General features: G+C 43.2%; 2 protein-coding genes across 6 annotated transcripts in view; one reads left to right on the forward strand and one right to left on the reverse strand.

The window, feature by feature from the left end:
* Window positions 1-4,415, forward strand: part of CSTF3 (cleavage stimulation factor subunit 3) — a 72,087-nt gene extending 67,672 nt beyond the window's left edge. Inside the window, exons 18-21 of the mRNA XM_082627289.1 lie at window positions 181-334; window positions 1,069-1,163; window positions 1,307-1,367; window positions 1,815-4,415. Of these exons, the coding sequence (XP_082483415.1) occupies window positions 181-334; window positions 1,069-1,163; window positions 1,307-1,367; window positions 1,815-2,017 (513 nt within the window). The 3' untranslated portion in view covers window positions 2,018-4,415. The remainder of the gene's footprint in view (window positions 1-180; window positions 335-1,068; window positions 1,164-1,306; window positions 1,368-1,814) is intronic.
* Window positions 4,416-7,478: 3,063 nt separating this feature from the next.
* Window positions 7,479-26,009, reverse strand: part of TCP11L1 (t-complex 11 like 1) — a 32,492-nt gene continuing 13,961 nt past the window's right edge. For all 5 annotated transcript variants that reach the window (XM_082627305.1, XM_082627306.1, XM_082627307.1 and 2 more), the window contains 6 exons: window positions 25,125-25,345; window positions 21,399-21,535; window positions 18,523-18,719; window positions 14,361-14,542; window positions 12,407-12,579; window positions 7,479-9,125 (listed from right to left, as the gene is read on the reverse strand). In XM_082627305.1, the coding sequence (XP_082483431.1) occupies window positions 8,923-9,125; window positions 12,407-12,579; window positions 14,361-14,542; window positions 18,523-18,719; window positions 21,399-21,535; window positions 25,125-25,345 (1,113 nt within the window). In that variant the 3' untranslated portion in view covers window positions 7,479-8,922. The remainder of the gene's footprint in view (window positions 9,126-12,406; window positions 12,580-14,360; window positions 14,543-18,522; window positions 18,720-21,398; window positions 21,536-25,124; window positions 25,346-26,009) is intronic.

Consider the following 26,009-nt stretch of genomic DNA (forward strand, 5'->3'; position numbering starts at 1 on the left):
CCCTTTAGCTTTCCTTGTTAACAACCTTTACTGTCATGGAAGTTCTCGCTTATCTTTCTCCATTCTCTCTATGGTTTTAACCCAGTTATTCACAGTGTATCCTCAAGATTGTAGAATTGCACAGTTATACTCTATAAGTCCCTTTTTCAGGTTTAGGATTCTTCTGTTCTGCATTTTCAGGATGTCTCCCGTGCTAAGCTAGCAGCTATAATTCCAGACCCAGTTGTAGCTCCTTCTATAGTGCCTGTTCTGAAAGATGAAGTGGATAGAAAACCAGAATACCCTAAACCAGACACTCAGCAGATGATTCCATTTCAGCCACGACATTTAGCACGTAAGCCATGACTTTAGATCCAGTACTGAGACCTCAGTTTGTTTGTTGGTTTAACTGGAGAGGTGTGGGGGGCAAAGTAATGTGACCTTTCCATTGTAGGTTAATAATTAGACGCAGGGTCACTATGACAGGTGGTTTGGCTGTAATCTTTGAACCAAGAGGAGTTTAAAATGTCTTAAAAAAGAAAAAAACAAAACCTCATTGATCCAGATTGCAGTAACCCATTTTGGCAGTGATACTTAAGACAGTTTTCAGAAATGCTGCTACATACAGATTACCTGCACAGCTGGAAACTTACTTTGGTGATGTTATTTGGTATCGTTTATACTTACTAATGGGTAATAGCCTCTCTGGATTCTATTTGAACAAGGCCCTTATGATTAAATATGTTACTGTATAACTGACTTTAAATGGGATTGCTGAAAAAATGACTTGTGAGGCTTAGGCATGATCTTTGACAAAAACTGACTAGCTCAGCCCCTGGGTTGTCTTATGCAAAGTCACTTGTTTACTTTTCTGCCTCCCAGTGGCCATGGGTTTGAGACTGCTTTCCCTGTCTCACCCACCTGAGTTTGGTCAAACGTATAAAGCACTAAAAACATTTTAAGATGTCCAGAACAAAGCAACATAGACTATTTGTACATAGTAATTTATGTACAAATTACTTACGTTAATTCATTACATGTGTAGAAACTCTTCCATCCATTTGAGTCCTACTTTTCTTTCTTTTACAGCTCCAGGCTTACACCCTGTCCCTGGTGGAGTGTTCCCAGTACCACCTGCAGCAGTTGTTTTAATGAAACTTCTCCCTCCTCCTATTTGTTTCCAGGTTTGTTCACTATTTTCATGATAGATATTTGGTCTATGGGTAATTATAGTAGTTGTGTGCTTTTTCTCTTGTATCATGGGAAATACAAAGTAGGGCTATTTTGTCAGATTATTGGGGATTAAATTTTCTTTGTGTCAAAATAGGGTCCTTTTGTACAAGTGGATGAACTGATGGAAATTTTCCGAAGATGCAAGATACCAAATAGTAAGTGATGAGTCTCCATTTCTAGAGTGGAATTCACACTGTTGTTTCCTAGGCAGGAGAGACTGTCATTCTTTGGCACTGAAGTTTCCAAAACCAGCTAGCCATCTTGCAGAAGTACAGTGACACCTAGGAGGGATCCAGACTCTCTTTGGTACAGAGAGGCTTGTTCATGTTCTTACTCTTCTAAGAAAAACATCATAAAAAGCTTCTCTTTTCTATTCATGTGAACATGCACTATCAGGTTTGGCTTATGAAAATAATTTTATTAATTTTAACAGCAGCTTTTTTGTCTTTAATTATTCAATAGTATCAGTAGTACTATCTCAGAATTTCCTAATAGGAGGCTACAAAATTATAAAGTATCCAAAGTAGTACATACATATTCCTTCACAGTAGCATACTTTTAAACATCCTCCAACAACAGTCCTTTTTGTTTTGCTTCAATAGCAGTTGAAGAAGCTGTGAGGATCATTACTGGAGGAGCCCCAGAGCTAGCTGTAGAAGGCAATGGCCCGGTGGAAAGTAATGCAGTACTCACCAAGGCTGTCAAAAGGCCCAACGAGGATTCAGATGAAGATGAGGAAAAGGGAGCTGTCGTTCCCCCTGTTCATGACATTTACAGAGCGAGGCAGCAGAAGCGAATTCGGTGAAGCAGGCACAGAACCTGCCCCTGAAAGAAAACTCCTATCCAGGATTCCTTTTGCCTCTTAAGTCATATGTTTAAAAGAGACAATGCTTTGTTACAAAGTTCTTGGAAACAAAGTTGTATTGTCATTGGTGCCTCTATTCATATGCTTCTTGAGAAAAACCAACCAACCTATGTGAATTTTAGGATTTGGAACAGACCTATGCTCTAAGCAAAATTAGGTTTTCAAAAATGTGAGAACAGTACAAAGTGGCAGAACCACATTTTGTTCCCGCTTCAAGGGTGTCTTGTATGTACCACTTGAAGACTTGTGGGTTTTCAACAGTTTTATTTTAAAAACTGGATGGCTTATGATTGTAAAGCATTTTATCACATTTTCTGAAAACAACAGCTGTTCTTGGTTTGCTTATGTAGAGTCCTGCCTTATTGTTTGTTTTATTTATGGCAGAATGTACGGAATCGGTTTTGTAGTTTAAAATTTTAAAAAACAATCCTTTAAAAAATAAAAGGATCTCAAAAAGTCATGTCTCCTGCTGCTGCTTTCATTCAGATTTTATTTGAAATAGCTACTTATGTTATTTAGCCAATACTGTTTAAAAATAAATGTCAACAATGTAAGGAAAAGTCATCCTGTATTTACTATATATACACTTAACTGTTGTCCTTTCCTGGTCTTTTTTGCTACTATTTGAAAACATGAGGGATCCATTTTTAAGAAGCAAATTAAACATTTTAGAAATCTTCAAATATGAATGCATTTTTCCCAAATTAAACCTGAGGGCGATAGATTGAGATATTTTATCTTTCATGTCTCTTAAAAGCAACATAAGTGTGGGAATTCCTTTAACCACTCACTGTCTTGCTCTCACATAAATATATTTCAAAAAGTGCTCAGTGTTCAAGAACATTTTTTTCATCAGCTAAACAAAGACAGCATTAAAGGAAACTATAGCTGAGCAACCAAAAACTAGCTACAGTGAGCAAAAACTTACCATAAAAATTAAAAGAAGAATTAAGTTTTGCTCTTTTTTAGCAACGTTACCTCCTCTTGACTCATTTCTAGAAAACTAGACCAACAACTAGTTGAGCCTAAGGATTGTGATTCAGAATAAAAGCTAAAAATAAGGAAGGAAAGAAGAGGAAAAGTAGGAAGGCTATAAAGAGACAATCTTGCACAATGGGTACACAATTTAGAATTTGAATTCAAGTGTGATTAAATATCAGCTTCAAATATTTCTATAAAACCTATAATAAAAGGTTATCTTGAATCACTTTCTTATATAAATTTATAAGTAACAAGGTCATATTTACCTAAGTTGATCACAAGCATATGTCTCCAGTATTTTCCCAGTAAAGCTGAGAAAAATTTCCTCAAAACAAAGCTGCCTCTACTTCAGATTTTGTTATCTTCCTAAGTATCATTTTCAAGCTGTGTGGGTTTTTTTAAATATCATGGTTATCAACAAAACAATCTGAAAGGCATAAGTAGTACCATATAGTAGAAACTTTAAAATATAGAGATATGGAATCTTTCCTGATGTGCTATCTTTGAGTAGCGTATTGAAGAAGACAAAATGGTTTCAAATACCTGTAATGGTCTGTAACAGTGTTCCCATGTGACAAAAGAAAGCCACATGATTGAGTATGGAAAATGCCTTTTTTTTTTTTTTTTTTTTTTAGCATTGTAATAAGAAAACACACACGTACACCCCTACCTACCTTGGGGAAAAGTGCTACTAAGGACTGTTAAGGCCATTATGTGTATTACAATTGCTCCTACTACATTTATTTCTAAGACTTTTTCCCCTAGAAATTATATGACCTTTAAACTTAAAAAGGATTACTTCTTAAGAAAATATTTTCTAATGTTCTACCTGATATATATATGAACTTCTAGTTTTTAGTATGATTTTGTCTGAATGTTTGATAATTCCTTTTGTAAACATAGTGAACAAGTAGCATGATGTTAGAAATCTGAAATTATTTTTGGAAATCTATCTGCAGACTGGTATATACAGCCAGTCCTACATGTCCAAGGACTCTCATATATCCATATTGCTGGACCCAGAGAAATTACCAGAAGATATCCATATCTTTCCTCTTTATAAAAACAATGACAGCATCTCCCCACAATTCTAGAACTGGATAAAATTTGAGGACCATAAATGCTTCCTAAACAAAAATCAGTCAAACTCTGGCTTTTAGCACTAAATTTCGAATGAGAGGTTTTATCTATGTTGCCACACATAGTAAAGTAAAAGGTTATAGCTACCTAGTAAATATAAAACTGATCAAATTGTACTACTGGAAAAGAATGAAAAAATATACCACTTTTGTCAGCATACTGACCTTGGGCAATAATTATTAATTTATTTGATAATTTTATAATCCTCTATTGGATATGCTTTCTTTAAAAAAATAAATTTATTTATTTACTTTTGGCTGCACTGGGTCTTCGTTGCTGCACGTGGGCTTTCTCTAGTTGTGGCGAGCGGGGGGCTACTCTTCGTTGCAGTGAGTGGGCTTTTGGGTTTTACATTTCAGTTCCCAAAGCAAACTTCATTAAAGTTGGTAGTTCCTACTTGGCTGTGACGTTCAACAAGTGAAGTTATATTTCATTTAATAAAAATTTCAGAAGTCTTGAAAGGTAATTCATACCAAGTAACAAAACTCAGGTACCATATTACTGATTTAAGTAAAAACTTAAATATTCAACAGAAGTGAGCTTACCAGTCTCTGGGAATAAAAGTCCAAAAAACCAATTCAGTTTACTAAATTTTCTTCCCCGTCTGAGCCCTGACCAAATTTCTGCTTCGAGCTTACCGCAGACAGTACTTCAAAAAGCGGAGGCAACAAGAATTAGAAAGGAAAAAAAAAAGTGTTACTTCGATTTTAAGGTTGCTTTTAAGTCAGAAGTTGCACTTAAAGGTTCTCAATGTTTAGTTTAGATAAAACAAACACAAAAATGGTGAAATCTGACTATTGCTACCAACTGCAGACACATCTGATTACTAAATTAAGTGACATACCATCAAATCAGGCCTATAGATTAGTTCAGAAGGCAACACAGTATGACAGAAACCCACACTAGGGGCAGTTTTAAGTAAAATTCTGCCTGTTCAGATTTCTGACACTTCTAGCTTTTTCTGAAAGTGTCAGTGAACATTTGATAGGTTAATAGAGGCTTTTAGGCCTAAAGGTTTTCCCCTCCCCCATCCCATGACGTTGCTTTGAATACTGTGAATAAAAAGGCAATCCATTAAAATAGGTATACAATATAAAACCCAATATAAATACACAATTGCAAACATCATTGTAATTCTTTATTTAGATTATGTTTTCAATGAGATAGTGCCTTTTAACATGAGTTTCATAGCCCATCGTCCACTACCATTCAGTCATCCACTCATTTGTTCACTCATGCATTCATTTACTTCAAATGATATAGAGGTGGAAATGGGGAGAAACCACTGGGGTGGAGTGAACGGCAGCAGATACGAAAAGTAAGATTGCAGCTCTAGAAGAGATGAGAAAAGAAAATAACAGTCTTGGGACAGGACAGGAGGAAAAACTTCCCTACAGGCCTGTAAAATGTGCTTGACTGAAGGGAGGTTGGGCACCAACAGTCGAATCTGTCATGATAACAGACATGCACCTACAGGCAGGGTTATATGCTCTCCTTTGTTGCTAATAAAGTCATTCATAGTCCTTCTGCATGTACAAAGCATTCTAATATCCATTATCAAATTTAATCCTCACAGGAAGTGTGAGTTAGGAGTATGCTCATTTTACGGGTGAAAATACGGAGCCCAAGGAAGGATGATTCGCCCAACATCACGTAACCTTGCAAGAAGGCGACAGAGGGAATATCTCAACCCAGATCTTCCTCTACATCAGGAACTTTCTGCACAATCCTACTGCAGTCTACTTAAGTTATTAAATCCAGTCAGATTTACTACAGAATGTCAGACTTGGAAAGGCGCTTGTAAGGTCAAATCCAGTCCTTTCATTTTACAGGTATTGGAAATGGGTCCTGATTTGCTCGAGCTAATCACATAACAGAAATGGGATCAAAACTCTCGTTTCTTGACAGCTCCCAGTCTTTCCACTCTACCACCCTGCCTCAAAATTAAAAGAAATACAAGTGTTATACATAGAAATCAGGGCATGCCAAGATGTCACTGGAAATCAAACAGCAAACACCTATTCCCTCCCTGTGAATTCACCAGGAGTAGGCTGCTCTATTCCCAGGTTATCTTAAGACTTTGGAGAAAGTAAAATAAGCCACAAAAACAGAACTGCTAAGTAATCCATTCAGAATTGTCAGCCAGTAGGTGCATGTTATGTGCCTATTGAGTCAAACTTTTTAATAACTTCTCTTCACAGAGAAGAAAGTTCCTATGCACCTGTCCGCTGCATTAATCAGTAAGATATATCAGTGTAACTCTTACTGAAGTATATTTATAAAGGGTTACATAAAGGATCACATTTTACAGCTTGCTTTAGAATAAGATTAAAAAATATATACACGTAGAGTGAGAATCCACCCACTATCCACCCAATCAGTTGAGAGCTGACAAGGCAGCAGTTACCACTCTAGACATTCAGTCATTCATTCATTCAGGAGACTATCAAAGAAATCTACCTGACCTGCTGATATCAACCCAACTCTCAAGGCAATCAGTTCTACCCGCCTACAGTGAAATACTAGTGCCAGATAAACTTAGCACTTCCACAAAAGACATGTTTCCCACAAACCTGTTAGGCAGGAAACCATATCAGATGCAATCAGTATGCAGTATATAACCCAATTCAATTCTGAAGGATAATTTATACGCCAAAGCTATTTCTGTCTTGGAGGGAGAGCTGTAGGGGGGAGTTCTAAGTAGATGCTTAGCAAATGTTTCCTGAGTGACTAAATGAACTAAATGAATTTTCCTGGCCCTTAGTGATAATCCTATGAGATTCCAGGAAGAAAACTAGCTCACTTATCTTCAAAGAGCAGCAACAAAACGATTCAATATGAATATTGTGATTCTGAACTTTGCCATCTTCGTTCTGGCTTCTGTAGAATTCCACCAGTGGACACTGAGGTAGTGGGGGCCACAGGAGTCTGACTCCCTGTTATACAGGCATCAAGATTTCAAACTGTTCAAACTTCACTCTGTCTATGTAGGAACCCATGAGGGAAAAGAAAGAAAAAAATCACCTAAGAGTTAACTCTGAAAAAAGAAATCAAAATGAAGAAACTTTGAGATTTAGGGAAAATGGCTGCAGGAGCTGGTGACCCACTCTGCATCTGTGAGGGTAACGCTCCTCTCTGGCATCCTTGGATGCGGAGGGAGGGACCCAAACGCTGAGGCTGAGGCAAGCAAGAGTGCTGCCCCCAGAAACCTCATACTCTACAACCAGTGAGCACAGCTTCCACAGCAGCCTTATCTCCAGAAACAATTCCAGAGGTGACCTCATTGAATAAGATACAAAAGATGGGATTTTGTTCTTTAAAAGTTCTACTTACTGAGCTTTCATCCCCTTCCAGTGAAACCTTGGAGGATTTGTCCTTCAGCCTAAAGTTTATTAATATGACCTCTGACCATGTAACTCAGCATACATTTCTGACTGCAAGTAAAAATATTAGAAGCAAATACTTGGAGAAATCACATTCCCAGTATAACCTTCACTCCTCTGAAGCCTCGCATCACTAGACAGTGTACAGGGTGGATGTTTCCCCAACGCTGTCCCCAGCTCCACCCCAGCCCTCATCGGCTTGAATGAAGGGATTCCTTGCATGATTCTGGCAACTGGAGATCGCCCAACAACTTCATGGCTGTTTCTAACAAAATGTCCCTGTCTAAAATACACACAGGCACGTGCGCACATTTTATTTTTTTTTAACAGAACAGGTCACCTGTGAGAGCCAAGCTACCCTTTCAGTCACAGGATATGTCAGGAATTCTGGCCACTGAAGTTCCTCAATAAATACTGCTCAGAAACCAGGGATTTCCTATAACTTCATTTTCCAAGAAATAAGTGAGCTGGCGCTATTTTACCTGAAAACACTTAAATCCAATGCTGGAATTCGAATCCAATCAATACATCTATGTATTGTATCAGAGTGAACTTCTCAGTAAAAACTTCAGACATCTGTCCTCTTCTATACATTACACTAACATATATTTAAAAAAATATTCCTCCTTGACTTTCAAGGCATAAAAGTCACAGAATTTTCCTTTCTCTAGATCCCATAACTGCTATCATCCAGGCTCAGAAGTAATTTTGTATAAACAAGTAAGCTTTTTAAAATCAAATAACTCTCCTCTAGAACAAAAGGGTTCTGAGGCTCCGGCTAGCCCAGGCAGGGAGAAAGCAATAAACAGTGGGTGCGGGAGGTGTGTGGAGGCAGTGAGACTATATAAAGTCCTTCCAACACAAAATACATGGAGGAAGGAGGGCTGGGCTGGGCAAGAGAGGGGCAAGGGTCTAAACGCATCACGGCCTGGTTCTGTTCACTCTGGGGTGGCTGTCAGATACTCTTGGGTGTCTGAAAGAAAAACGAGCCAGATGGCAGAAGAGGTCCCAGGCTGCTGGGAGAGACGAGGCAGCTACGATCATGATAGGGTGTGGGTGGAGACACACGGCCGTCCACCCGTTAAAAGCTGAGTGCTACCTACAAAACTCACGATAACGAAAAGCTTCTCTGATTTGTAAACTTGCACTCATAAACACAAACCCTCAAAATAGAAGCCAGTACATTTTTCAACAAGTCTTTTCAACAGTGATACACAATATTCTTCCTTTGGGCATCAGTGCTGTTAAACAGAAATGTACTAAGCAGCCATTTTCCAAAGCAACACTACAGCTGAGAACAGGTCAAGTGGGTAACACTGCTGCAGGGAGCACAGGCATTAGTTAGGGTCTGACAAGGATCTTACTGAGGATCGCATCATAGTAGGGACTGAAGACCATCTTGTTATAGTTGACCAGGCGCACGAACTTAATGGCAACTTCCTCCAGCTCTGTTTGAACTGGACCTAATCCCCCTGGGGCTGTGGGCAATGGCTTCTGATGACTGGAGAAAAGGTAGGTTTCTAAGAAGGTCAGGATTCGGGAATCTGCGATAGAAAAGAAAGCAGTTGTTTTCTTCTTGGTCAGGGTGACTTTACAAGCTCCTATATATGCTTCAGTTTTCAGCTTAAACACCACCTTTTCGGGAAAGTCTTCCCTGACCATCCTGAGGCACCTCCCACTTCTGAACATTCATCCCATTTGTACTGTACTCCCCCCCAAAACCCCAAAGCTGGTCCGCTCCACGGGGTGGGATCACGCTCATCTTGTTCATCATTCTCTCCTCAGCACCCAGCACAGTGCCTGCCATGAAGCCTGGCCACCAGGCAAAGCCCAAAATACACTTGGAAAGCAAGGATAAATGTATGAACGATTAATGGGAGATTAGGGTGCTGCCAGGTTCTGCTCTCAGAAGAGCAAGGCACACTGAGACCAACATGAGCCATTGTTTAAGATCATATAAAAAGTGGGAGGAAAAATAAAGCAGGAAATGCAAGTTCAAAAGAGAAGAGAAAGGGACTTCCCTGGTGGCACAGTGGTTAAGAATCCGCCTGCCAATGCAGGGGACACAGGTTCGAGCCCTGGTCCGGGAAGATCCCACATGCTGCAGAGCAACTAAGCCCGCAAGCCACAACTACTGAAGCCCACGCGCCTAGAGCCCATGCTCCCCAACAAGAGAAGCCACCACAAGGAGAAGCCCACGCACCACAACCAAGAGTGGCCCCCGCTCGCCGCAACTAGAGAAAGCCCGTGCGCAACAACGAAGACCCAACACAGCCAAAAATAAATAAATAAATAAATTTATTTTTTTTAAAAAAAGACTCCAGCCTATTGGCTTGTGATCTAGATTTTCCCATAAGCCCACATGAAAGGAGCCTAAGCCTCCTTCTCCAAAGCTTGCAATGAAGGCCATGGAGTTGTGGGCAACTTGTCCTACTCTGAGGAATCATTTAGTTTGATGCTTCTTTAGCCCACCCCCGGTATGATATTTTTGCACTTTCCTGTGTGTCCTCAGCTGCCAAAAAAGTGTGTGTGCAAGCCACACCTTGCAGATTTTATTACAAAAGCAATAGCAGCATTTATATTAAATAAGTGTTTTCAAACTTCACACCCACCTCATGCCCTAGGGAACCTTCTCAGGTGCAACTGACTTACATCTTTTGGAGTCCAGTAACACACTCAACTGGCTGTGACTAAACAACCTAGATGACAGGACTAAGGGAGCAGCTTAGTAGCCAGTGGTCTCCTCACAGCACTTCCCCGCATCCCCACCCCAGTTGACAACAATGATCTCGACAGTCCGAGGGCCCTGCAGCATCAGGAAGCTCCTCCTGAGGGACCTGCAGATGAAACTGTGACTAATGCGGGCCTGGGATGAAATTTTTAAAAGTCATGGTATTAGAAGCACACCGATGTCACTGGTTCAGCCTCCACTCCAACCTAGAATCTGATAACCACAGATCATTCTGCTTTTGCCTGAAGCCTGCTAACTTCATTATTTATAAGATGAACATCTATCTGAGTTCGTAAAGAAGTTAAGGAAGGACTTTACAATTAATTAAATGACAATAATTTTAAAAATTAAATATTAAATGTATTAGATGTAAAAATTAAATATTAGATGTAGTGAACAGAATCAACCAGTGATGATGGAAAGTCACAGCTCATATAGCAGAGTAATATATATATATATGCCCCCTGCACTGGAGTGCAGAGTCTTAGCCACTGGACGGCCAGGGAAGTCCAGAGTAATATTTTTAATAACTGCGACTCGTTAGTGAGTCCTCCTTACGTGCTGCCAGGTTCTGCAGTAAGCACCTTACATATCTTATCACCTGCAGTCCTCTCAGCAACCCTGCAGGCGTTGGTATTACCCCCTTTATAGAGATGATGAAACTCAAGTACCACGTCACTTGCTCAGGCTACACAGTAAGTGCTTGTAAAGAAAACCCATCCTAGCCTGGTACTACAGCTATACTTCTCCCTTACCCTCGCGCCATTACCACATTCAAAACGCTTCTGACTCCAGATCCGGGGGAGAAGCGTCCCCACGCCAAGCAATTCTCTGTGACCCCAGCTGGGCATCCTACAATTCTACTCAGTTCTGACACTACGTGGAGATAGCCTCAGATCCCACAGGTTAAGGGCTCAGGTCCAGAAGACTGCCCCCCGACTTCAGAAGCCGATCACGAGGAGTAGGCCCGCAGGTCATCCACAACTTCTGACTTGACTACAAATCAGAGGTTGCCATGACGTCCTCTCCCTTGGCTTTTTTTTTTTTTTTTTTTTTTTGCGGTACGCGGGCCTCTCACTGTTGTGGTCTCTCCCGTTGCGGAGCACAGGCTCCGGACGCGCAGGCTCAGCGGCCATGGCTCACGGGCCCAGCCACTCCATGGCATGTGGGATCTTCCTGGACCAGGGCACGAACCCGTGTCCCCTGCATCGGCAGGTGGACCCTCAACCACTGCGCCACCAGGAAAGTCCCTCCCTTGGATTTTGATGATTTGCTAGAATAGCTCACAGAACTCAGGGAAACACTTACTTAGGTTTACCAGTTTATTATATAATAAAGGATCTGATAAAGGGTACAAATGAAGAGTCGGAAGAAGCCATACATAGGGTGAAGTCGGGGAGAGTCCAGAGAGCAAGAGCTTCTGTTCCCGCGGAGCTGGGGTGCACCACCCGTCCACTGCACGGATGTGTTCAGCAACCCAGAAGCTCTCCAAACCTTGTACTTTTGGGACTTCTGTGAAGGTTTCATCACGTAGGCATTTCTAGCCCCTCTCCTCTCTCTGGAGGATGGAGGGCGGGGCTGAAAGTTCTAAGCTTCTAATCATGGCTTGGTCTTTCGGGTGACCAGCCTCCACCCAGGAGCCCATCAAGAGTCACCTACTCAGAACGCAAGACACTCCCAGCACCCAGGAAATTCCAAAGGAGGTAGGAGCTCCGGGTCAGGAGCCAAGGTCAGAGACCAAACACTAGAACAAAAGATGCTCCTAGAGCTCTTATCACTGAGGAAACTACCAGAGTTTCAGGAGCTCTGGGCCAGGGGCCAGGGGCAGACACTAAGATATTGTTTCCCACCACCTCACAGTGCTGGATGGAGCAGGGTTCTGAACAAAGACTGGTGATTCCAAAGCCAGAGCCCTCAGGACAGTGATGGCTGCCTAGTCACTTGGCCAAAGCTTCGGGTCACCCTAACTGCACTACGGTGAATAATCACTCATTGGCATTCGTAATCCATCAAACCCTTCTAGATGTCCGCAGAGGGACCTGTCTGCCAGCCCATCGCAGGCATATCCCTGGTCCCGCCTTCACCCAAACGTACCCACGATCCTGCGGATGGGGTTGTCAGGACTGGCCACAGCCTGGATCTGGCCCTTGAGCACGGTCTCCTTGTCCGTGGTGAGGGGGCTGAACCCGCACAGGGAAAGGCAGCTGCTCACCTCCAGGCAGACTTTCTCCCCAACAGTAGTCAGGGCATCCTCCAGATGGAAGGAGCTTGAGCAGAGAAGGGAAGGAGAAGCCAGTGAAGAAAGGGCCCATCAACAAAGTACACATGCCCCCCGCCAAGCCCCCGCCTGGGGAGAGTCACAGCGACCAATTCACAGACTGATGGGTTCAAAGGGAAAACTGTGCCTCTTCCCTGCCCTGAGCCCCTCAGACTGCGTCCATCCAACTCAGGGGACTTTGTCTCAGAAATGTGGCAGCCGTGGGATGGAGGGGGAGAGAAACCTTTCATTGGATACCACTTTGTCCCTTTAGGCTTTTTTTTTTTTTTTTTTTTTTTTTTTTTGCGGTACGCGGGCCTCTCACTGTTGTGGCCTCTCCCGTTGTGGAGCACAGGCTCCGGACGCGCAGGCTCAGCAGCCATGGCTCACGGGCCCAGCTGCTCCGCGGCATGTGGGATCTTCCCGGACCGGGGCACGAACCCGTGTCCCCTGCATCGGCAGGCAGACTCTCAACCACTGCGCCACCAGGGAAGCCCCCTTTAGGCTTTTGAAACACAGTGTATTAACGACTTTCAAAGAACAAATAAAATTAAAATCTAAAAGTTAAAATTCACACCTCTATTTCCTGGGGCTCCTGGGCTCCCCTGGAGTCTCTGTGGAGAGCCCTTGTGCTGCAGGGTGTTGTCTGAGAAGGCAATTGCCTTTGTCCTGGATCTAGAGGCTGTGTACAGTAGAATGAGTGGGAGCAAATGTGAGAGTCCCAGGACTTGCTGCTGGGGCCAGGGTGGACAAGGCAAGGCCGGCCTCCCAAGGAAGCGCTGGACAGGCCCTCCTCCTCAGTAGCTTTGACAGAGCAGTTTTACTGGAGGGGGACCTAGGTGACAGCCCAGGGCCACACCTGTGCAAGGGCCTCGGGCCAGGCCTCGCCTCAGCAAACACCCTGCAGGCCTGAGTCAAGACTGTTGAGCCCCAGGTCACAACTCGTGGACACGCCCCTCATCACACTGCACACATGCAAGCTGTGTGCAAACCCAGCAGCCAATTCCTCCACTTTGTAAGGAGGAGGAGGTCTGGGGACATCACACTTGGAGAATCCTCTGAGGTGGACCTTGTCAGATACAGGTTTACTTAGAAACATTCAAAAATATTCTATATGCTGGAAACCACATAAATCACCTAATCTGATTTCACTGCAGAAGCAGTTGCCCTCACACAAGTGTAGATTGGTGCTGGTTGATAAATAATCCATTTACGCTCAGCACAAAATGTCTATGAGGAGTGTGCAAAGGGCAGAAAACTTTAGTCACATTCACACACTCTGGAGGAATGCAGCTTGTTTCTTATTTGACCTTTCCCTAGGACTGTGTTGACCAAACTATTAGTTGATTATAAAAGCAATTTATTGGGTAGCAACCAGTATTTTTTTTCTTTTTAATGGGATAAGAATAGAATAGAAATATCAGGAAGTATTAAGCACAGTTGGGTAAGTTTCACTTGGTGAAGTTTTTATTGCAGTTACATGTGTGTCCAAGTATGCACTGTCACCACGGAAGATGAATTTCTTACTATGCGTCCTGGTCACAAACAATTGAAAGCCACCGTCCTAGAGCCTTGCTAATCAGCCCTGGAGTGGACTCTAACTTTGACCGTGTGACCCTGAGTAAATCCTGCGGGGGCGAAGAACGCTGGAGTGCCAGGTTTCCTCAGTCTCCGGCAAGTGGCCCCAATTCTGCCTTACACCGCAGACCTCCGCTCCAGTCTGCTCCCTGCCACCCGCTGCCTCCCACCATCTGTTGAAGGCCCTGGTCGCCACAGCTCTCTGTCACTTACGGCAGATGCATATCTGTGAGCAGAATCTTCACAATCATCTTGAGTTTCTCAGCGAAGTCGGCCCGGCTGGAAATTCCTGGGGCTGCCATGCTGAACGTGACCAGCAACACGGCCCCCAGGACAGTCAGTTGCTCCAGCTGGAGCTGGAACTCTTGGAAGCGAGATTGGTCCATCAAAACTGTCTGCAATGAATAAAACAGAAATCATCCTGAGCTGCAGGTTTGGGCTGTCACCAGCAGAGGGCAGTGGGGCCACAGCCCATACGGAGGCCTCTGAAGTTCCCCTGAGGACTTTCTAGTCCCTTCAGAGCCGGCCATAAGGGAGTCAGGTGTGAATTCTTCCACCGCAGCGCCCCTCTCCCTTAGGAAGGCTGCAGTACAACATGAGCCAGACGGGGTGTAAATCCACTTCATCATTTAATAGCAGCACAACCTCACGCAGGTTTCTTCAACTCTCTGAGCCCTAGGCAAAATGGGGATTCCTCCTTCACAGTGCTGTTTTAAAGATGAAAAAAGGGAAGAGGGATAAGTTGGGAGACTGGGATTGACAATATACACTCTACTATGTATAAAATAGATAACTATTAAGGACCTACTGTATAGCACAGGGAACACTACTCAATACTCTGTAATGACCTATATGGGAAAAGAATCTAAAAAAGAGTGGATATATGTATATGTATAACTGATTCACTTTGCTTTACAGCAGAAAGTAACACAACACTGTAAATCAATTATATTCCAATAAAAATTAAAAAGAAAGAAAGAAAGAAAGATGAAAAAAGACCATGTATATAAAGTGGCTGGGACGTCCCTGGTGGCGCAGTGGTTGAGGATCTGCCTGCCAATGCTGGGGACACGGGTTCGATCCCTGGTCCAGGAAGATCCCACAGGCCGTGGAGCAACTAAGCCCCTGAGCCACAACTACTGAGCCTGTGCTGTAGAGCCCACGAGCCACAACTACTGAGCCCACGCACGGCATCTACTGAAGCCCGCGTGCCTAGAGCCCGTGCTCCGCAACAAGAGAAGCCACCGCAGTAAGAAGCCCGCGCACCACAACGAAGAGTAGCCCCTGCTCGCCGCAATTAGAGAAAGCCTGCAAGCAGCAACAAAGACCCAAGGCATTTTTTAATAAATGTATTAAAAAAAAGAAAGATAATAATAAAGTGGCCGGCAGAGCCAGCACTCAATAAATAGGAATTACATCATTAGACAGGAAAGAGTAATGCGGTACACAGGGGGCCAACTCATCCCAGTTTTTCCGGGAGTGGCCTGGTTTAAAAACTGAAACTCCCAGGTCCTGTGAACACTTCCCCTCCCCACGCTCATTCCCAGTCCTGGGCAAACCAGACAACCAGCCACCCCATCCAGGGCACAGGAGGGAAGGAGGGGAGAAATACACTTATTCACCTCGGTATCCCCCTCAGTATCCAGCATAAAGGAGGCTCTCAAGAACTGGGGAGTGAATAAAGAAAGAGAAAAATGAACGATAAGTAGAAAAAGTCGGAACGACAGATAATGCCTGGAAAGTAGTCAGTGAGTGAATTTCCATGACAGTGTCCCCGTGTTACTGACAGGCCAGGGCCCTGCCAGGCCAAAGTCCTCTGTGTGGGGTGAGGAGGTAAAGGGAAGTGGAAAGGCTGAGGAGAAATGACTTCTGATCTGAGTTTTTACAGATGAATCAAATAAACTTGAAGGACCAGTCTTGCTGCAAGAAACTGACACACCAAATCGAGACATTAACAATGTGGAGTCTTAGCCCAGAATTCTCCCTAAGAAGTAAAAACCATCTTTGAAGGCTGAGACTCCTCCACTGTTAAACAGAGAGGCTTTACCAGTCTCTTTTTTGACTTTACTTTATTACAGGGCAGCATCCTTGCTTTGCGGCCTCCTAGCAGTATGCCGTACTTCGGTTTAGGATGCAAAGGATTTCCAAGGATCAATTCTGAGAGTAGACATCTGTCCCCAGTGAAAACACCGTTTTCCCCACGGCTTTTTTTTTTTTTTTTTTTTGGTACGTGGGCCTCTCACTGTTGTGGCCTCTCCCGTTGCGGAGCACAGGCTCCAGACGCGCAGGCTCAGCGGCCATGGCTCACGGGCCCAGTCGCTCCGCGGCATGTGGGATCCTCCCGGACCGGGGCACAAACCCGTGTCCCCTGCATCGGCAGGCGGACTCTCAACCACTGCGCCACCAGGGAAGCCCCCCACGGCTATTTTTTGAGAGAAATGTCTGCAGGAGAGAGGAGAGAGCATGTCACTCTGCAGGAAGGAAGCTCCCCACCCCCACTTCAATACCCCCTTGAGAGCCTGCTCTGGCACAAAACAGGGAACTCAGAGGAAAGAGGTGAAACCTTAGGCTCACAACATCTTAAAAAGAAAAATAAGGAACTGAGAAAGAAACTTAGAGAAGTAGCAGGATCTGAGGCTAGAGATAAGAAGCCTGAGTGCCCTCAAAAAAGAGGGGGAGTCTAGACGCCAAACCAGCTATTTGCTGGGGGAATCCCCCATTAGTCATCTCCTTAAAGGACTCCTGCAGTTAGAAGCACTTACTGCGAAAAACATACAAAGAAAAAAAATATTGCTCTGGGCTTCTCTGGTGGTGAAGTGGTTAGGAATCCACCTGCCAATGCAGGGGACACGGGTTCAAGCCCTGGTCCGGGAAGATCCCACATGCCGCGGAGCAACGAAGCCCATGCGCCACAACTACTGAAGCCCGCGTGCCTAGAGCCCACGAGCCACAGCTAGAGAAAGACTGCACGCAGCAACAAAGACACAATGCAGCCAAAAATAAATAAATAAAATAAATTAAAATATATATATATTGCTCTGCATGGAAGGGGAAGAAGTTTCTTCAGATAAAACTGAAAAGCACCGTCACTGTTAGGGTTTTCATCAAGATGAGTGAAACCAGGACAGAAGCTCAGCAGCACACGCTGGAAGCCCCATACACTGCTGGTGGGACTGTAAAATGAGGCAGGTGCTTTGGAAACTAGTCTGGCAGTTCCTCAGGATGTTAAACTTGAGTCACCACATGAGCCAGCAATTCTAATCCTAGGTACATCCCCAAGAGAACTGAGAACACATGGCCACACAAAAACCTGTACACAAATATTCAGAGCAGCACAATCCACAACAGCCCAAAAGTAGCCCATTCAGTTGTCCATCAATGAATAAAGTAAAACGGGGTATAGCCATACAATGGAATATTATTCAGCCTTGAAAAGAAATGCTGCCACAAACAACATCGTGGATGAACCACGAAGATATTATACTAAGTGAAATAAGTAAGTCACAAAAGGACAAATACTGTGTGATTTCACTCATATGAGGTAGCTAAAGTAGTCAGATGCAGAAACACAGAGGAACCGGGGGAGGGAGGAATGAGGAGGTAGTGTGTAAAGGGTACTGGGTTCCAATTGGTTCCATGAATCGGTGGCTGTGATGGCTGCAAAGTCATGTGAACGCACTTAGTGCCACTAAACTGTACACTTAGAAATGGTACATTTTATGTTGTGTATATTTTAACACAATAAAAAAAATTAAAAAGAATGAAGTACTGATTTATGCTACAACATGGATGGACTTTATGCTAAGAAGCCAGACACAGGGCCTCCCTGGTGGCGCAGTGGTTGAGAGTCCGCCTGCCGATGCAGGGGATGCGGGTTCGTGCCCCGGTCTGGGAGGATCCCATATGCCGCGGAGCGGCTGGGCCCGTGGGCCATGGCCGCTGGGCCTGCGCGTCCGTAGCCTGTGCTCCGCAACGGGGGAGGCCACAGCAGTGAGAGGCCCGCGTACCGCAAAAAAAAAAAAAAAAAAAAAAAAAAAAAAAGAAGCCAGACACAAATGGCCAATATTGCATGATTCCGTATAAACGAAAAGTCCAGAATAGGCCAAATCCATAGGGACATAAAGATTAATGGTTGCCAGGGGGTGGGGGGAGGGTTGTGACTGCTAATGGGTACAGGACTTCTTTCTGGGTGACGGAAATGTTCTGAAATTAAACAGTGGTAATGGAAGTGTAACTCTGTGAATGTACTAAAAACCAGTGAATTATACAACTTATAAGGGAGATTTTTCTGGTATGTGAATTGTAACTATTATTTTTTCTTAAGTTCAGCAGCACAAAAAAGAAATGAGCAGTCCGACGGCTCTGGAGCACCTACTTCGGGGAAAGGTCTGTGGAGGTGGTCCCATTTCAGAAGCTTCAGGTACGCATAATTCTGGACAGCAACAGGATCTGGCCCGGGACCGTCCCCAGAGCCAGAGGCCTCTCCCACAGCCGGCAGGGCATTTCTATACTTCTGATTCATAAGGTCATCTGTGGCTTCTTCCAGCCATTGGGTGACAAAGTCCAGGGAATCTGTGAAAAGCAAGGCTTCGAACATTACTGGAACGCTCTGGACGGATGCTTCCCAGAATTACTTTAGGGAAGATCATCCTGGAACTGTGGTAAAGTATAAAGTACGGACTTTGGAATCAAATAGACCTCGGTTCACATCACAAGATTGCCAGTTACCAGCTGAGTGTACTTAGATACGTCATAGTCTGTTTGACTATCCAGATTCTTAATACAAAGAAATGTCCACCACCACCTCACAGGCTGCTGTGAGGACTAACCACGACAATGGATATAAGTGCTACCTCGGATGTTCAACACACCTCCGGTCTCTTCTCTCCCACCCTGGCCACTCCTGCATGACACAAGGCTGGAAGCTCTGATAGCTCCAGCTCAGCGAGATGCAAAAATTCTTGCCCAGAGACAGATGGGGTGAGACACTGACTAGAGTTTCCCAGTGTAAAGTGTCCTCCACAGCGAAGATGAGGCTTGTCCTTGTCTAGATCTTAGTCTTGTATCAATCTGGTTTACTTTCAGCCTTGCGGGGGTGGGGTGGGGGGGTGAGTTGTCACGTATTTGACGCATACTGTGCAGTGTCTGGAGCACTGCGGGGTTGGCGGGGGACCTCAGTTGTCTTTCATCCGCCAGCACGCTTCCCCTACTTTTCTAAGCTGAATAATGCACCAGGGACTCTGAGGGACACAAGAGAGAGAAGATGAGGTTTTTGTCCACATTGTATGAGCAAACACCCCTCTGACAGGACCTGGAATAGGTTGCAGCCTTGCCAGTGGAGGCCACCTTAAAACAAAATGGGCAGCCGAGGGCATGGCTGGAGTCCACTCTTCGCTGCTGCAACAGGACACTCCTCTGGTTCTGCCCACATGCTGATCACGCCGAGCTCTTGGTTCTGAGCTTCGCTCTCCCTTTCGCCTCTGCAGACAGCATTCTGTAGGCGACCAGCTCTGGAAAACCTCGGCTTTCATGCTGTGAGTGATAAGCACTAGACTCGGACCAGCTCAGCGCCTGGGCCCCGGCTGTCCGCACCTGGCCCTCATACAAAGGCTCTTCAGCCTGTAAACTGCAACCCTGGTTTCTCCTGAGGGGCAGTAAAATACCAGTTGAGAAAGGGAGCTGTGTGGTCATCAATTCTGATCAAAAATCTCTCAAAATCTGGGGACTTCCCTGGCAGTCCAGTGGTTAAGACTCTGAGCTCCCAATGCAAGTGGCATAGGTTCGATTCCTGGTCAGGGAACTAAGATCCCGCATGCTGCCTGGCACAGCCAAAATAAAACCTCATAGGCTTACTGTGAGGTCACCTATGGCAACACAGGTACACCCTTGACACAAGCCTAGTACACAGTAAACACTAACCAATCTTCTAGTACTGCTCCTTCAACTCTGCCCTTTCTTGACTCCTCCTGGCCCTCAGGACCAGTTCCAACTTCTCTGCCTGGGGCTGGATGAGCAACGGCTGACCTGAACCTGGTCAGGCAACACAATCTATCCAGAGACTGCCATTTTCATCTTGTGACCCGCAAACTTAGAGGCTAAACGGAACTCGTAATAAATTGGAACTGAAGACTGCAGTTCACTTAGAACATCAGCTGCCAGTGCAGAGACCAAAAAAACACCCTAGAAATGAAACATAGTTTGGATTCTAATTTATCTGTTTCCTGCAGTCATCTGAGGTTCATAAAAATGACTTTTTCTGGGTACGAAGCCAGGAGATTTATGCATATAGAAGAGAAGCAAAGTGAAATTTCTTGACGTACCTCATAGAGAGGAGAAAAGTAAGCTAAATAGTCCTAAGAAGTTTGTCATGTTTTTAAAACCAAGGCCAAGTATACAATTCACCTCAAACTGGTGTTTTCATAAAAACCCATTTAATTTAGGACTTCTTTTTTTTTTTAAATTTCTGTTCTCCTCTCCTACTTATAGTTCTCTTGCTTGTCAACTAAGTTTTCAGGGCCTAACATCTTGTGCTTTTCTGTCTTCAAATCAGACTACTCCTGAAACAGGAGGGAAGGGGGCAGGGCACAACCCTTGAAAGAATGACATAGCCCGAGGACGTGACATAAACTTATTAGAACCAAATGGGTCCAAGATGGCGGACAAGTCAACCTTCACTAGACCTGGAGCCTCAGTATAGGCTCACTGTAACACATCAGCAAGCTAAATGACACACCCACAGACGCCATGACAGTTCCCAGGCCCACCATAAGAATCAAAAAGTAGGCGGTGGCCCAATTCCTGGAAATCACCGCCCCTTCCTGAAATAGCTGGAATACTCCTCCCACTCATTAGCCTATAAATTACCCACCCTTATAAAAACTGACAACCCCACACCCTGGTGCCTTTCTCACCTTCTGGGATGGCCCACACTCTGTCTGTGGAGTGTTTCTCTCTAAATAAATCCACTTCTTACCTATCACTTTGTCTCTCACTGAATTCTTTCTGCGATGAGATATCACGAACCTGAGCTTCATTAAGCCCTGAAACCAAGTGTGCGATCTCAGTTGGAAGGCCATGGGTTTTGGCTGGGTTTGAGGCCCAGCATGTGGGTTCAAGTCCCAATCTGAGGTGCACAGTTTCACCCTCATACTAAATTCTCATTTTGTTTTGAAAATATCATTATGCGGCAAGCTACGGCCACTAAAATGAAAAAACAGACAACGAACAGGCACCACAAAACATTAAACATACTTGGCTGCTTCTCCAAAAACTCTTGAAACTGCTTCCTTTCATATTCAACTGACTGCTGCATGAGATGTGGCCTAATGCTACTGACAGCAAAGTTTGCCATGTCCACTTTCATTAGGTCCAACACGGAAAAAATTGCCCTGAAAGAGATAAAAGGATTTATCACTAGACACTTGTAAAGTAAACACTGCTGTAAAAAAAAATGAAGTGAGCTGATTTGAGACAGTTTTTTCATCTCAGAAAGGGTGGCAAGAAAAGTTGGAGAAGCCATGAGAAGGCAGATTAAAAAAAACAAATTTAGAAGAAAGGACTGCAAATTTTTAAGCTGCTCCCTGTCCCCACCCTTGCCCCTAGGCAAACGTCACTTCCCCCACTGTCTGTCAGACCCAGAGCTCATTCTTTGGCTCTGGGTCAGCCCTCTTGGCCGCAGAGGAAGGACGGCCCCAGACCCGAGGTTAAGAGCAGAGAGTTCACCACCTGGTCTCCGTGCTCACACAGGTTAATATGTTCATGGCAGGTTTTATGCTCTAGCTCTCATGGCATAATTGCTAGTTCACACTCTGAATGTAACCGATGGGCAGACCTGACGCAACGCCAAGGATGCCTTCCATACCATGCCTGTCACATACCAGCAGCACTCTTACCAGAGGTCAGGAGCTGCTAACTGACTTACTTGCAGAAGGTGGATAAGAACCCAAGGTGCAGGTTTAGGTGTAGTCCTACACAGAGGTAAGAACAGGATCAAATGTCCTCCCAGTCCCCTGATGCCCTTTGGGACTGACTGAACATCGTATGACAGAATAAACTCACCCGCACATAAGGTGACATGTATGGGAAAGGATACACAGTCTGAGGAACAACTCAGGGCCCCTCACCCTGCCACTCTGTCCGTCTCCCAAATGCGTGGGGCAGCCTACTCTCTGGAAGGTGTTCTGCCTCTCCTTTGAGCATTCCCAACAGTCCCCTAAATCCACCTACAGGAAACCAGAGACTATTGGAGACTGCCAAGTGGCAGACCACTGACTGGAAGTAACTCACAATCATGTTTTATGCTCAGAGTGTTTTTAAAAGCCAGGATTTCTAGCTTCTCTTGAAAACTCAAAAGATCTGGCAACCCGGGCCCAAACTCCATCACGACTACAATCGGCTGGCACTAAGTGGCCACTGTGGCCTCCTTCAGATAGGGTGTATACTCCCAGGTTACCAGTTTCCCCAGTCCCTTCTCTTTCCAGTAGGAATCTGAGTTCGGTTGAGTTTGCTACCAGCTATTTCCCCAGAGGACTCTCTTCCAAGGAATTCCCCATTTAACTTAGCTGATTGTGAGCTCTTACCGATGACATTATTTCTAATGTCTAGCACCGTGCCTAGCACATAAGAGGCGCTCAGTAAGAGCTTGTTGAATGAATGAGCAAATCAGTAACTATATTTAGGCAGTCTTTTCAACATGCTCTCTCTAAACCCTGAGGGAACCTGACAGTGAAGGGCATTTTTCTATGTAATGAATATTGACAGCGTAATGATATCAAGAAGGCTAGAGATTAAACTTTTTTTACTTATAAAACTTTTGGAAAGCAACTTGGTAACATGCAACGAGTCTTAAAACTGTTCACATCCTCTGACACAGTAATCCCATTTTAAGAACCTATCTTTAAGAAATAACCTAAAATAAAGAAAAAAGTTTTGTGCAGAAATGTTCACTGCAGGGTTAAATACTACATAACTGTATATAATCTAATTGTCCATCTTAACAGAGAAACAGTTAATCATATCTATGTGAATGAATATTTTGCAGCCACTGAAAATGCTTATGGAGAGTTTAAAAACGTAACGTAATGTAAGTTGGTTATAAAAGGGCAATGCAAGAGATCCTTGTGGTGTTGGAACTGTTCAGTATCTTGAGTGTGATGGTGGATATTCAAACTTAGGTGATAAAATTGTATAAAAGTTACTATACATAAACATATACATGTGTATACAGGAAATCTAAATGAGATCAGTGGACTGTATCAGTGTCAACACCCTGGTTCTGATACTTTTGCGATGTCACCACTGGGAGAAGTTGGATAAAGTGTACTGTATTATTTCTTACAACTCCATGTGAATATATAATTATCTCAATGATACTTTCAATGAAAAAATAAGTGAAATAATTAGGGTGTAATGTTAACAAAAAAAAGTCAGGCTTGCAGTGCCCACCGGGAGGTCTTCTTTGGTTCAGCTTAACAGTCAGACTCACAAGACGACAATAAGCCACAGGTTTGGCACCATCTATTCACACAGCTTGCCAACAGGGTGGCACCAAGGACTCCTCTTCAAGAAGAGTTACAATATCAGTCATAGACAGCTCAGAAATGTGGGAGCGCCCTGACTTAAAAGCTCATAATAACTCCACGGCATGCCTTCTAGGGTCTCTATGGGGGGCATGCCCAGTTATAAAAGCTTCCCCACTCAAGGAAGTATCAAGTATGATGTGCCATCGAGTATTTATAGTTCATTATCATTTCTTTCTGTCTAGATGCAATTTACGAGTTAGAGGTCATTTTCCCCATAAGCAATATTACCTAGTAGTATTTTGATACATAACACCTTCATCTGTTTACAGGAAAACAGTAAAGCAGTTAACCAAAAGTCAAATTCTCAGGCAGCATCATGTCAATCCTTTGCCAATATTAGCATATAAATTATATAAATTTGATCACAATTGTATACATTTAAAAATAAACATTCAAAAGACTAAAGGAAGTTAACATGGACTAAACATTAGTTAATAGGATTATATTAATGTTAAATTTCTTGAATGTCCTGGTTGTATTTTGATTATGTGGGAGAATATCCACATTCTTAGGAAGTAGTTGCTGAAATAGTTAAGGGTGAAATGTCATAATATTTGACATTAACCATCAGAAGGTTCAGGGGAAAAAATATACATACATACGTACATACTCAATGTGCACATACTCAGTGTACATATAAAAAGATAAAGCAAACTGACTAAATGTTAACAACTGGTGGATCTATGTAAGGGTTATATGAGTGATGATTGTACTGTTTTTGCAACTTTTCTGTAGGTTTGTAATTTTTCAAAATAAAATGCTGAGGCAAAAAAACAAAAAAATTTATATATCAACATGACAATAGTGATTGTGCCTTTGTGTGGTAAAATTAAGGGTGAATTTTTTCCTTCTTTCTCCTTTTCTATAGTTTACAAAATGTTTGCTTTTTAAAAAATATTTCATGCCTTTTTGTTTCATTGGATTTATATTGATTTTAGTAAAAAACAGATTTGAATTTTAACATTTTTAAAACATATGCTAATTATCAGTCTTGACCTTGACCGGCCTTCAACCAGTTAAAGAGTATACAGACTATAACCTCACCCAGAGTCTCAAGTTCACTGTCTTTTTCCCCTTCCTTCCTTCCTTTCAGCCTTCCCTTTCTCTTCCCTCCCTTCATTCCATCCCTCCCTCCTTTTCTTATTATAATCATTATTTTTAAAAAATACAGAACGCTTCACAAACTTGCCAGTTATCCTTGCACAGGGGCCACGCTAATCTCTGCATGGTTACAATTTTAGTATATGTGCTGCCGAAGTGAGCACAGCAAAATATTTGCTTTTTAATTTTTTTTTTTTTTAATGTATGAATACCTACACTTGAGGAAGTCTAACTCTGAAAATAGGCTCTGTATTTTAGGTGCCCTGAAGGTGATTAATTAACACAGTGCCCATACCTGAAAAGGGGCACTATTTCCTTAATGTCCTTTAGTTTCTTCACTTCCTCATCTCGAACAGGTGCGCACAGTGTCCCCATCATGCCAATAATGAATTCTGCCAGCTTGGAAATGTCCAGGGCCCCGTTCTCTGCCTCCTGCTTTATCAGATCCAGATCCAAGACTTCTGTTATCTGGTTTCTCAGTCTAGTGTGACCAGGCAGCAAGAAAGATAAGAGTGTCTACAAGAGAGCACAGCCAAGTTTAATCAAAGCTTCCTAGTCAGAAGCCATTTTTGATTATATGTAAAGGAATTTACAATTATTCCAATAAGGGTTTACCAACTGTTATTGTAATGGTGCACAAATTTTAACCTCTTATTCAACAAATCGACAGAAAAACATGTTTACACATCATTTAGTCTAGCTATTTAAGCTTCCATTTAAGCCTAGGTATCAATCAACTGGACGCAGGAAGAAAAAACTGTGAGAAGTGAAAAAAAAAAAAACCCACATTAATTAGTGTGTGCCTGTGAGCTAACGACAGAGGCAATTTCCACAGACACATTACTTCTTTGGAAAACTGTTGCTAAAGGTATTGCAAAAACAGTTCTACCTTTCACTTAATGCCTTCTCTATCCCAAAGACTGAATTGCTTTTTTGGTCATTATTTATTGAAGGTGTTCATATCTATTAAAATTTTTATAAATTATCTATATTTTATAAAATAACTTGTTTTCTTTAAGTAATTCTGTTTTCAAAAATATGAACCTTCTTTTCATTTAGAAGAGTAATGCCCTCAGGTTATCACAGCTTCTTTGAAAATTTTTATAAAGGCCAGTAAGCTAAAAATACCCTAAATCCACATTTCAGCAAGCAATTTAGAATCCTGATCCTTCAATTTCTT

The sequence above is a fragment of the Mesoplodon mirus genome, assembly GCF_964341445.2.
Source record: "Mesoplodon mirus genome assembly, chromosome: 7".
Taxonomy (NCBI): domain Eukaryota; kingdom Metazoa; phylum Chordata; class Mammalia; order Artiodactyla; family Ziphiidae; genus Mesoplodon; species Mesoplodon mirus.